This window comes from Toxotes jaculatrix, chromosome 23, assembly GCF_017976425.1.
Source record: "Toxotes jaculatrix isolate fToxJac2 chromosome 23, fToxJac2.pri, whole genome shotgun sequence".
Classification (NCBI taxonomy): Eukaryota; Metazoa; Chordata; class Actinopteri; family Toxotidae; genus Toxotes; species Toxotes jaculatrix.
The window spans coordinates 5,106,130-5,118,321 of NC_054416.1; the positions used below are offsets into that span (position 1 = coordinate 5,106,130).

A 12,192-nucleotide genomic window follows, 5' to 3' on the forward strand; every position below is an offset into this window, starting at 1 on the left:
AATTAGTTTTACCTTTAAAATTCCTCTGTAACTAAACCACAATCAGTGTTGCTACGTTACAGGGAAATTAATCCTCACAGGCATGTTGACCCTGACCTGTGATTCACAGTTTGTATCGTGCATGCATAAAACATGCATACACAGATAATTCACTGGTTGCTGAGTCCCAGACGCGAGTCGCTACAACAAAATGAGCTCTAAAAACACCTCCACCTCGCGTCATTACATTCACATTACGTTCACGTGTCACCATGACAAACTGTGTGTGTGTGTGTGTCCAGTTAGTATTCTCAAATTTCAGTCTACCTTTGGGTTAACTTCCACCAGCTAGATTATGCTGTTTCATTAACTGCTTCACCACTGGGTCCTGCAGTTAATTGTAATGGACCACACACACACACACACAAAACATATTGAAACTCTTTGTGGAGTGGTGAAGCAGTGAGAGCAAACAAGGAAGTGGTGAGGCCAACAAGTATCTCAGTTCCCTTTACAACTACATGTCACGTCACATAGTTATCAGTCAGCGTGTTGAACAAGAAAGGCTTTGGCTGCTTTTGAAGTTGATATCTGGAGCACAGAGTCATAGCAGATCGCAAACAGTCCTTAAGGGAAGCAAGCAAATAGAATCCGTTGTCAGAGTCAATCGGTTTGATGAGGGCAAAAGGTAGATTTTGGCAGTTTGTGAGTTGCACAATGTGCTTTTATTAACATTATCATATACTGTCATGATTATATGATAGTTGCAGTAGTTGTGTAAAAGAATTTGCCACCCCTGAAGCTGGCCTCAGATCAAACCGCAGAGTCTTCCCACCCCTCCACCCCTCCTCCTTCCACAGCAGTCTAAATAAATACAAACAGGAATGGTGGACCTCTTGATGTGTATTTATAGTCTCAAAACCAAAAGTAATCACTTTTTTTTACTGTCTTCCAAAAGTATCTGTAATTTGACCGCTGTGGAAGAATTTTATTAGGAATCAAACCCAGCTGTAATCCTGTTAAGACATAATCCTGTCTCTGATTACTGTGTGAGTCTGGGTGTCGTCGGGGCATTTTGAGTGACGTTTGAGGGGTCTTTTGCTGAGCACAGACACTGGGGACGGCAGGTGCACGTCCTCTTTTCGTGGGTGCTGGGCTGCGTGCTGCCCGTCTGCCAAGGAGACGCTCGTGTTGGATCATGTTGCATCACTTTGAAACTGCAAGAACCCAACCCACATCACAGTAGGGGGCGATGGCGCTGCTGCTGTACGGGTGTGTGCTTTATTAGTGCTTGACAAGCCATGCAAAACATCTTGGTGGAAAAATTAGGCTTGCATGTGAGTTCTACATCTGTGCAAGCACACTGTATATATGTCTTGCTTGTGTTTAGGTTAGTATGATCAGAGCGTCTCGGCTGCATCTATAGAAAGCAGGAATCTCAGAAGGTTCTCGAAGGTGTTTGTTGATCTGTCTGGGAATGTTCTAGAGGGGGACTTTATTTACAGCCTCCTGCTCTGAAAAGAACTTGTGCATTAAAGGGTTGGATCAGCCAAATTATAAAAACACATATTTTTTCTCTTAAGTCAAGTGATATCAAGCTGCTAGCCTGGCTGTCTTCCAAGTGAAAAGAATATGCTAAAAAATGCCTCTAATATGTTTTATCTCAGATGCTGGTTGGTAGGAAAGTGTTGTACACAGTCTGTTAAAACCATATCTTGTTGTCTTTACATTTCTGTTAGTGTATGGAATAAACAAATGAGATACAGTATGTTCACAAGTGCTGATAGGCATATTTATTAACTTTATAGAGCTAGGCAAGCTGTCTGCCCTGCTTCCTTTCATTATGCAAAGCTAAGCCGTTCACCTCCTGGTTCTAGCTTCATACACAGATCTGCTCATGTAACCATCAGCAAGAAAGTAAAGAAGTGTACTTCCAAAAATGTTGAGCTATTCCTTTATTAAATACTCAGTATGACTTTCCAGAAATGTTGTTCTAGTTGCTCTGGATAATCCACAGACCTCTCTGTCAACAGTTTTTGTTGGAACTGTTTTGTACCAAAGGAATAGTCCTTGTAAAAAACTGTTGACAGGGTGTTTTGTGGATTATTTTTGGAAAATGTTGCTGGTAAATGTCATTTTTAAATTCTGTGAGCAACACAAACAAAATTCCAGTCACTTCCCTTGCAGTGTGGGTCAGTGTAACGATGTACACTGTGAGCTGAAAATAAATTTGTACGCTATGTGTGTAGTAATATAGGATTTTTTTTATGATTTTTGCTTCCCTGTGATTACATACAATGATTCATTGGGCACCATTAGCTAGAAATAAACATTTGTATCTGGTACTTGTTTGTTCATTTAGTATATCACAGTGTATGTTAATATTATACAAGAATGCAAGTATAGACAGCCCAAGTGCTCCAAGTAGTGCCCACGTTTCATAAATTAAATCCGAGGACAGCGTACCTCTTGTCCCAAATTTATGACACATTAATAACAATGATTCAAATCTGTGGTTAATCTGCATACCTAATGGGTGGAGGTATATTACTGAGTAAAAAAAAATCATTTTGGGTTTATGATGATAGATGGGCAGTGGATGTAATAACTTTCAGTAAATTAGATGAGTACATGTGGACTGATGGACTGATACAGTAGATATAATGGTGAAAAAAGTCACAGTTGAATGCTAAACAGAGCAGAGGCTCATGCGAAGAGTCTCAAACTCAGCCAACTACCCCAAGTCTGGAATCTGATGGGAACAAATATGTCTTTGTTTGCCACAGTGTGTGTGTGTGTGTGTCTACCGCTGCCTGTGTCTGACCGTGTGTCATGCCCTATCTGGGTTAGGCCTCTGTGTGCATATAGAATACATGTACATATTGTTGTCTTTTAAGGACTGACTGTTTGTCCTTAGGCACAGTTGAGGCTCTTTCTCCCATCTTATCCCAAAGACCTATCTCTATATATGCGGCTGACTACATGTTTTATATGACTCCATAAAGCATCACAAAGCTGTCTTTGACTAAATGCAAAGCTGCTCCAGCAGGTAAAAGTTTCATGATGTAGCACTTCAAACAATTACAGTTACTTTTTATGCTCTAATTTGTCAGCTTTTTGCACTTTCTGCAGCAAAGCAATCTTTGCAAGACATTTGTCTGGACTCGTATTGCTTGCATTGTGGTCCCTCCAGTGACTCAGCAGACAGTTGGTTCCTTTAGTTGATTCCTGGTTTTGCGTCAGAGAGAAAACTCATTTGCATTTGCTTTGTGAAAGAAGAGGGTGAAGGGGAAAAAAAAGCTCTGTGCAAAGTTTTTAGACCTCTCAGAGTCTGTTGTCCACCACTAATGTGGTGAAAGAGCTTTTCAGACCCAGATGAGGGCCCTAAAAAAATCTTTGACATGGGTAGACACAGGCTACAACAACAACTTCAGAGTTACTCTGGGATTATTTTAGGTTCAGTATAAATCTGTATTTTCTACAACCCTAAAACTGTAGCTACCAGTGCTGAAGTTTAGTCCTGAGATATAAATTAGAGGTAGTACCAGAGCCTCACAGAGCTGCTAGCATGGCTGTAGCCTTGTATTCTTGGTTAGTAGCAAGAAAGGACGTATATATTATAATTCAGTAAAGGGATTCAAAAGGTTTTGGATCTGATTAGCTAGTGTGATACTGCATTCATTTATGATGAACTGCCATCAGAACCCAACTGTACTGAATAAAGTCAAGAACTGCAAGAGTCAGCAGTGTCTGATAGGTTCCGTCTCCAGTGTGCAATGGCAAACAGCTTTCCCATTAAACAAAAAAAAAAAAAAATAAATTCTGTGGTGTAGCAGTAAGAACCTTGTATGAATCTCATGAATGGACACATGCATGTTGAATATTTGTTCAGTATCTGATGTCACACAACAGGTTTGTGTATGAGGGTGGAATTAGATTTCACGTTAAAGCCCTTGGCATCAAAGTTTGATGTTTGGTTGGAGATTCAGATTCGTCCAAATGAAGCTCGTAACACGGATGTTGTCCACTCTTCCTTTTTTAATAGACCAGGAATAAATTAAACAGACATCGAGCTTTCAAATGCATTTCATCCTCTTTACAACATAACATCCATTAGTGTAGTTACCGTGCTTTTTATTCTAGTAAACCTGTTTTGTGTTCACAGAATAATGGGTGCACAATCTTTCCTTCACTCTGACAACTTAAGTATCTTCCCCTCCCATTTCTTAGATATGTGATTAGAATATATGTACGTATAAATCAGTGCATATACCAGAAGTGACTCTCACAGAGGACACTTTCAAGCAGTTTCTTTGATCACAGAGGGATATGTTTTTTTCTGTCTAATGCTTGTAGCAGGCAGCCTCTTAACACCAGACTGCCGTTGTGTATTCAATGTCAAACTCACAGCACTCCTTCAGTTGCTCTGTGCACATGGTGGACATGTGTGAAAGAATACTGGTGAATTTTGCCACATCTGCATGTATGTCTATATCATGAATAGTTCAAGATGCATTGATAACTACTGTCTGCAGACACATGGCATCTTTCGAGCTGTGCTGGGATCTAGGTGTGCTGTTTTATTCTTATCAGTCAGGTGTGAAACTCGTTGATCTGTATCTATAATTCACACGGCCATGAAATGTCAAGAACACCGTGAGCTGAAATGTCTTCTTCTTCTCCTGAAATGTCTTCTTCTTCCTAGGGGGGGCGTAAATAATTGAGAAGCACTGGACTAGGGGTTACAACTTTCACACTGCTACAACAATGTAACATAAATATGAACATGTAATATATGCATTTATAAAATTACTTATTGTGGTCAATTTAACAAAAACAACTCCCTGTCATAATAATAATCTAAATAACATGACATCTTCAGATTCACTTCGGAGTAAGCTAAATGTAACCATGGCGCTTCCTCTAATACCAACAGGTCAATTCAAATCTACAGCTAAACTGTAATTTTTATGTAATTCAGTGATTTGAGTTTTGCATTGGAAAACACCCACATGTTAACACACAGAGTTATAAAGTTTTTAGTTGATGCCAAGACCACACACACACAAATGCTTTGCTTTGCCCTGTAGTCAGCCATTCTTCTTGTTAATGCTACTGGTGTTCTGGCAATTCTTTGGCGCGTTTGTTTGGTATGGCTTTCTCTGCAGGGGCATTTAGTTCTAAGCTACTAAAGGAGGACAACCGGAAACTGAAAACACACACATAAATGCACACACAGGTGGAAGTGGTGCCTTTCTCTTTTCAAAGTCCCTAAAAGGAAGAAAGCAGACTGAAAAGAAAGTGTGTGTGTGTGTGTGTCTGATCCAAAGCCAGACTTTTAGACAAAGCCAGGTTTCTACAGCTCTTTCTGTCAAAACCACACAAGGACATACACAGACAAGCACAGCTGCCTGTATTTCCCCCCAGAGTTTAAATAAATTTAAAATGTTATAAACCACAAGAACATTTGTATTGTGATATCTATGAAAAGCCTTAATTCTTTCTCTCCTTTTTCTAGTTTATAATAGAAGACATGAAGCAGCAGCAAACCAACAAACACAGCAACCTGCACCGTGAAGACCAGCACATCACTGTGGAGGAGTTGTGGAAGGGCTGGAAGACCTCTGAAGGTAAAGCAAAGAAGTTAACTTTCTCTTTATTTTGTTAAAGAGCATATTTGTAGTTAAGTCGGGTTTTTGGTGACAGACCCTAAATACAAAATCTGTTCTTTGCACAGCTGCCATTCGGTCAGAATCTCGATAATCTTTGATAAGCAGGAGAAAAAAAATTCCACCTGACCTGACCTGTTGTTCCACTGACAGCCAACTGGAAGACGTGCTCCATAACTGGTGCACTGCTTACCAAAATAAATATTTTATTTAACATTTCTAAACACAGGGTTTTTTTTACAGTGAAGTCACAACACAAAATTGTGCAGTAAAATGTGCTAAAGATAAAACAGAATAAAAAAAATATGAAGAAATGCAACAGCACTTTAGTCCCATTGACCCTTTATTTGGCTGCATAGAGAGCAGTGGCATCCTTTAACTATATAAATACACAAAATCATATGACACAGGGATAATCAGCAGGTGGAGACATCTTCTTCACAGACTCATATTATGCTTCAGTTGCTGTTTAAAAAACTCGCTGAGTAACGCAGAACACTAAGAAAAATACCAAATATGAGATGGCTTATTTTAAACAAATAGATAAACAGTTTGAGGCTTAAACATGTAAAACTCTGTAACATTTCAAAAAGCAATATCAAAATGTCTGAATGTAAAGTCATGACAGCCCTTTCACCCCCTGTTCTCTCTCCCTCTTTCAGTCCACAACTGGACCATGGAGGACACGGTGCAATGGCTGAAAGAGTCGGTAGAGCTGCCACAGTACGAGAAAAACTTCCGGGACTTCCGGGTCACGGGGAACACCTTACCTCGGTTAGTACAGCTCACCTCATTGCTTCATTGCTCTTAGGAACAATGCTACACAACCTGTGCGGTGCATCTCTGTTCTACATAATTGATACTAATAACAAGACCAAACATGAATTATTATAGTCCTGCACCTTTATGGCCGACATTACAGGTGTTGAATGTCAGTTCTTTAATTAAGATATTCTTGTTTTGCTTCGCTGTTGCTTTATTACAATATCCAGAGGCACCTTGAGTTTTCACTGTTTAATGCTGCCCACTGCTGGTTGTGAAAGGTAACACAGGGAAGGAAATGGCTTTCTCTGAAAAAGGTGGATTCTCCACTTCAGTGTCTTGTATTAGAAAAGGTTTCTGGGGCTTATAGAATATAAGTATGTTTTTTTCAAGGCCAGATCACTTTTTGTTACATAATCTTAAATGCAACTAGCATTACAATCTGTAAATGCTTTTTGATTTCAGTGACATTGCTGACTTCTCCTTATCTTCTATGGAGTTCATCATAATTACTATTCAAAATATTCCCAGAATTCCTTCATATAGCACCGTGAAGATTAGACTGTTAATCAAGTAGTCTGAGACCTGACATTACAGACGAAACTCAGATGTTGGTGAGACACTTGTGGAATGTGACTCGCTGCAGACTAAATGTACAGCATGAGTAGACCAGAGGGGTTATTGAGGGGTTTCACGTTACGCCGCAGGGCTGATGGACGCTGACTCATGAAGTGATGTCACAGCAAAGGTGTACAGTTTCCACAGGCTGCCATGTTGTCTAAGTCGTTCAAGATGGTGGTGATATGCGGACACCCCTTGGGGCAAGAAAAAAAAGGAGGAGACAGTGGTGTCACAAGGTCATGGAATCAAGGAGTCAAAAAATTGTACACATGCCCACTGATCACAGAAATAACATCTGACTATGTAGAAAGGTACAGGCAGTGTGCTCTAAATGCTCTCAGTATTCAATGCTTACTTGTCTTTCTCTTCATATTTCAGAATAGCGGCAAATGAACCGTCATTTATGTCTATGCAGCTGAAGATATTAGACCAGCGGCATAAACAAAAACTAAACCTAAAGGCACTTGATGCAGTGCTTTTTGGTCCTCCTCTCCGTAAGTAGAGCATTCAAAGACCATCACTATTAATTAAAGTAAAAACCTACCAACTGTTTAGTATTCTCCCACCTTTAATTGTGGTGGCCAGTAAATTTTAATAAGATGTACAGTATTTTTAAAAGCCAACTCTTCTCCTGTTCTGCCCTCGGTCTGCAGGTCCACAACATAACTGGATGAAAGACTTTGTCCTGATGGTTTCCATAGTGATCGGTGTTGGGGGCTGCTGGTTTGCCTATGTGCAAAACAAGTCTAGCAAGGTGCACATCTCTCAGATGATGAAGGATCTGGAGAGCCTGCAGCATGCTGAGCAAAGCCTCTTAGACCTGCAGAGCCGGTAAGACAGAGAAATATCAAATTTAGAATAAATAATGATAATGCAGAGTAATGTACACCAATATACATTTACCATTTTAGAGGATAAAATGGAGCTCATGTTTTTGCTTTGTTGAGTCCCTTAATCTAAATAACTGTATGTAGAAACTATTTAAATTTACTATACATTAAACATCCTCATCTTGTTTGTTTCCTCCTCCCAGGCTGGAAAAGGCTCAGGAGGAGAACCGGACAGTGGCGGTGGAAAAGCAGAACCTCGAGCAAAAAATGAGGGATGAGATTACCGGGGCGAAAAAGGAGGCTCACAGGCTTCGAGAGCTGCGAGAGGGAGCTGAATGTGAGCTGAGCCGCCTCAAATACGCTGAGGAGGAGCTAGTACAGGTAGGGCTTCCTGCCACTAACAAACAGATTTGTAACTTCTAAGGCTTCAAAACAGCCAAAAAAAAAGTTATAGAATAGTAAAAATATGCCAAAAATAGTCATACTTTAGAACGGCCTCAAAATGTCATAAAAAACGTCATAGTATAGTATGTCGTCAAAATCGGCCAAAAAAAGTCATACTTTAGTGTGACCTCAAAATGTCATAAAAAACGTCATAGTATAGTAAGGCGTCAAAATCGGCCAAAAAAAGTCATACTTTAGTATGCCCTCAAAATGTCATAAAAAACGTCATAGTATAGTAAGGCGTCAAAATCGGCCAAAAAAAGTCATACTTTAGTATGACCTCAAAATGTCATAAAAAACGTCATAGTATAGTAAGGCGTCAAAATCGGCCAAAAAAAGTCATACTTTAGTATGACCTCAAAATGTCATAAAAAACGTCATAGTATGTCGTCAAAATCGGCCAAAAAAAGTCAGAATTTTTTTTGACCTCAAAATGTCATAAAAACGTCATAGTATAGTATGTCGTCAAAATCGGCCAAAAAAAGTCATATGTTAGTATGACCTCAAAATGTCATAAAAAACGTCATAGTATAGTATGTCGTCAAAATCGGCCAAAAAAAGTCATACTTTAGTATGACCTCAAAATGTCATAAAAAACGTCATAGTATAGTAAGGCGTCAAAATCGGCCAAAAAAAGTCATACTTTAGTATGACCTCAAAATGTCATAAAAAACGTCATAGTATAGTATGCCGTTTTTTTCGGGCAAAAAAAGTCAAATTTTTTTTCGGCCTCAAAATGTCATAAAAAACGTCATAGTATAGTATGCCGTTTTTTTCGGGCAAAAAAAGTCAAAATTTTTTTTCACCTCAAAATGTCATAAAAAACGTCATAGTATAGTATGCCGTTTTTTTCGGGCAAAAAAAGTCTAAATTTTTTTCGGCCTCAAAATGTCATAAAAAACGTCATAGTATAGTATGCCGTTTTTTTCGGCCAAAAAAAGTCATACTTTAGTATGACCTCAAAATGTCATAAAAAACGTCATAGTATAGTATGCCGTTTTTTTTCGGCCAAAAAAAGTCAAAATTTTTTTTGACCTCAAAATGTCATAAAAAGCGTCATAGTATAGTATGTCGTCAAAATCGGCCAAAAAAAGTCATACTTTAGTATGACCTCAAAATGTCATAAAAAACGTCATAGTATAGTAAGGCGTCAAAATCGGCCAAAAAAAGTCATACTTTAGTATGACCTCAAAATGTCATAAAAAACGTCATAGTATAGTAAGGCGTCAAAATCGGCCAAAAAACGTCATACTTTAGTATGACCTCAAAATGTCATAAAAAACGTCATAGTATAGTAAGGCGTCAAAATCGGCCAAAAAAAGTCATACTTTAGTATGACCTCAAAATGTCATAAAAAACGTCATAGTATAGTAAGGCGTCAAAATCGGCCAAAAAAAGTCATACTTTAGTATGACCTCAAAATGTCATAAAAAACGTCATAGTATAGTAAGGCGTCAAAATCGGCCAAAAAACGTCATACTTTAGTATGACCTCAAAATGTCATAAAAAACGTCATAGTATAGTAAGGCGTCAAAATCGGCCAAAAAAAGTCATACTTTAGTATGACCTCAAAATGTCATAAAAAACGTCATAGTATAGTATGCCGTTTTTTTCGGCCAAAAAAAGTCAAAAATTTTTTCGGCCTCAAAATGTCATAAAAAACGTCATAGTATAGTATGCCGTTTTTTTCAGGCAAAAAAAGTCAAAAAATTTTTCGGCCTCAAAATGTCATAAAAACGTCATAGTATAGTATGCCGTTTTTTTCGGCCAAAAAAAGTCATACTTTAGTATGACCTCAAAATGTCATAAAAAACGTCATAGTATAGTATGCCGTTTTTTTCGGCCAAAAAAAGTCAAAAATTTTTTTGACCTCAAAATGTCATAAAAAACGTCATAGTATAGTATGCCGTTTTTTTCGGCCAAAAAAAGTCAAAATTTTTTTTGACCTCAAAATGTCATAAAAAGCGTCATAGTATAGTATGTCGTCAAAATCGGCCAAAAAAAGTCATACTTTAGTATGACCTCAAAATGTCATAAAAAACGTCATAGTATAGTAAGGCGTCAAAATCGGCCAAAAAAAGTCATACTTTAGTATGACCTCAAAATGTCATAAAAAACGTCATAGTATAGTATGCCGTTTTTTTCGGCCAAAAAAAGTCAAAAATTTTTTCGGCCTCAAAATGTCATAAAAAACGTCATAGTATAGTATGTCGTCAAAATCGGCCAAAAAAAGTCATACTTTAGTATGACCTCAAAATGTCATAAAAAACGTCATAGTATAGTAAGGCGTCAAAATCGGCCAAAAAAAGTCATACTTTAGTATGACCTCAAAATGTCATAAAAAACGTCATAGTATAGTAAGGCGTCAAAATCGGCCAAAAAAAGTCATACTTTAGTATGACCTCAAAATGTCATAAAAAACGTCATAGTATAGTATGCCGTTTTTTTCGGGCAAAAAAAGTCAAAATTTTTTTCGGCCTCAAAATGTCATAAAAAACGTCATAGTATAGTATGCCGTTTTTTTCGGGCAAAAAAAGTCAAAATTTTTTTTCACCTCAAAATGTCATAAAAAACGTCATAGTATAGTATGCCGTTTTTTTCGGGCAAAAAAAGTCAAAATTTTTTTCGGCCTCAAAATGTCATAAAAAACGTCATAGTATAGTATGCCGTTTTTTTCGGGCCAAAAAAGTCAAAAAATTTTTCGGCCTCAAAATGTCATAAAAAACGTCATAGTATAGTATGCCGTTTTTTTCGGCCAAAAAAAGTCAAAAATTTTTTCGGCCTCAAAATGTCATAAAAAACGTCATAGTATAGTATGCCGTTTTTTTCGGGCAAAAAAAGTCAAAAATTTTTTCGGCCTCAAAATGTCATAAAAAACGTCATAGTATAGTATGCTGTTTTTTTCGGGCAAAAAAAGTCAAAATTTTTTTCGGCCTCAAAATGTCATAAAAAACGTCATAGTATAGTATGCCGTTTTTTTCGGGCAAAAAAAGTCAAAATTTTTTTCGGCCTCAAAATGTCATAAAAAACGTCATAGTATAGTATGCCGTTTTTTTCGGCCAAAAAAAGTCAAAAATTTTTTCGGCCTCAAAATGTCATAAAAAACGTCATAGTATAGTATGCCGTTTTTTTCGGCCAAAAAAAGTCAAAATTTTTTTTGACCTCAAAATGTCATAAAAAACGTCATAGTATAGTATGTCGTCAAAATCGGCCAAAAAAAGTCATACTTTAGTATGACCTCAAAATGTCATAAAAAACGTCATAGTATAGTAAAGCGTCAAAATCGGCCAAAAAACGTCATACTTTAGTATGACCTCAAAATGTCATAAAAAACGTCATAGTATAGTAAGGCGTCAAAATCGGCCAAAAAAAGTCATACTTTAGTATGACCTCAAAATGTCATAAAAAACGTCATAGTATAGTATGCCGTTTTTTTCGGGCAAAAAAAGTCAAAAATTTTTTCGGCCTCAAAATGTCATAAAAACGTCATAGTATAGTATGCCGTTTTTTTCGGCCAAAAAAAGTCAAAATTTTTTTTGACCTCAAAATGTCATAAAAAACGTCATAGTATAGTATGCCGTTTTTTTCGGCCAAAAAAAGTCAAAAATTTTTTTGACCTCAAAATGTCATAAAAAGCGTCATAGTATAGTATGTCGTCAAAATCGGCCAAAAAAAGTCATACTTTAGTATGACCTCAAAATGTCATAAAAAACGTCATAGTATAGTATGCCGTTTTTTTCGGCCAAAAAAAGTCAAAAATTTTTTCGGCCTCAAAATGTCATAAAAAACGTCATAGTATAGTATGCCGTTTTTTTCAGGCAAAAAAAGTCAAAAAATTTTTCGGCCTCAAAATGTCATAAAAACGTCATAGTATAGTATGCCGTTTT

General features: G+C 37.4%; 1 protein-coding gene across 2 annotated transcripts in view; it reads left to right on the forward strand.

Annotated features, from left to right (window-relative positions):
- Positions 1–12,192, forward strand: part of stim2b (stromal interaction molecule 2b) — a 66,964-nt gene that overhangs the window by 19,124 nt on the left and 35,648 nt on the right. For both annotated transcript variants that reach the window (XM_041031238.1, XM_041031239.1), the window contains exons 3-7: positions 5,498–5,609; positions 6,311–6,422; positions 7,410–7,525; positions 7,685–7,862; positions 8,065–8,242. In XM_041031238.1, the coding sequence (XP_040887172.1) occupies positions 5,498–5,609; positions 6,311–6,422; positions 7,410–7,525; positions 7,685–7,862; positions 8,065–8,242 (696 nt within the window). The remainder of the gene's footprint in view (positions 1–5,497; positions 5,610–6,310; positions 6,423–7,409; positions 7,526–7,684; positions 7,863–8,064; positions 8,243–12,192) is intronic.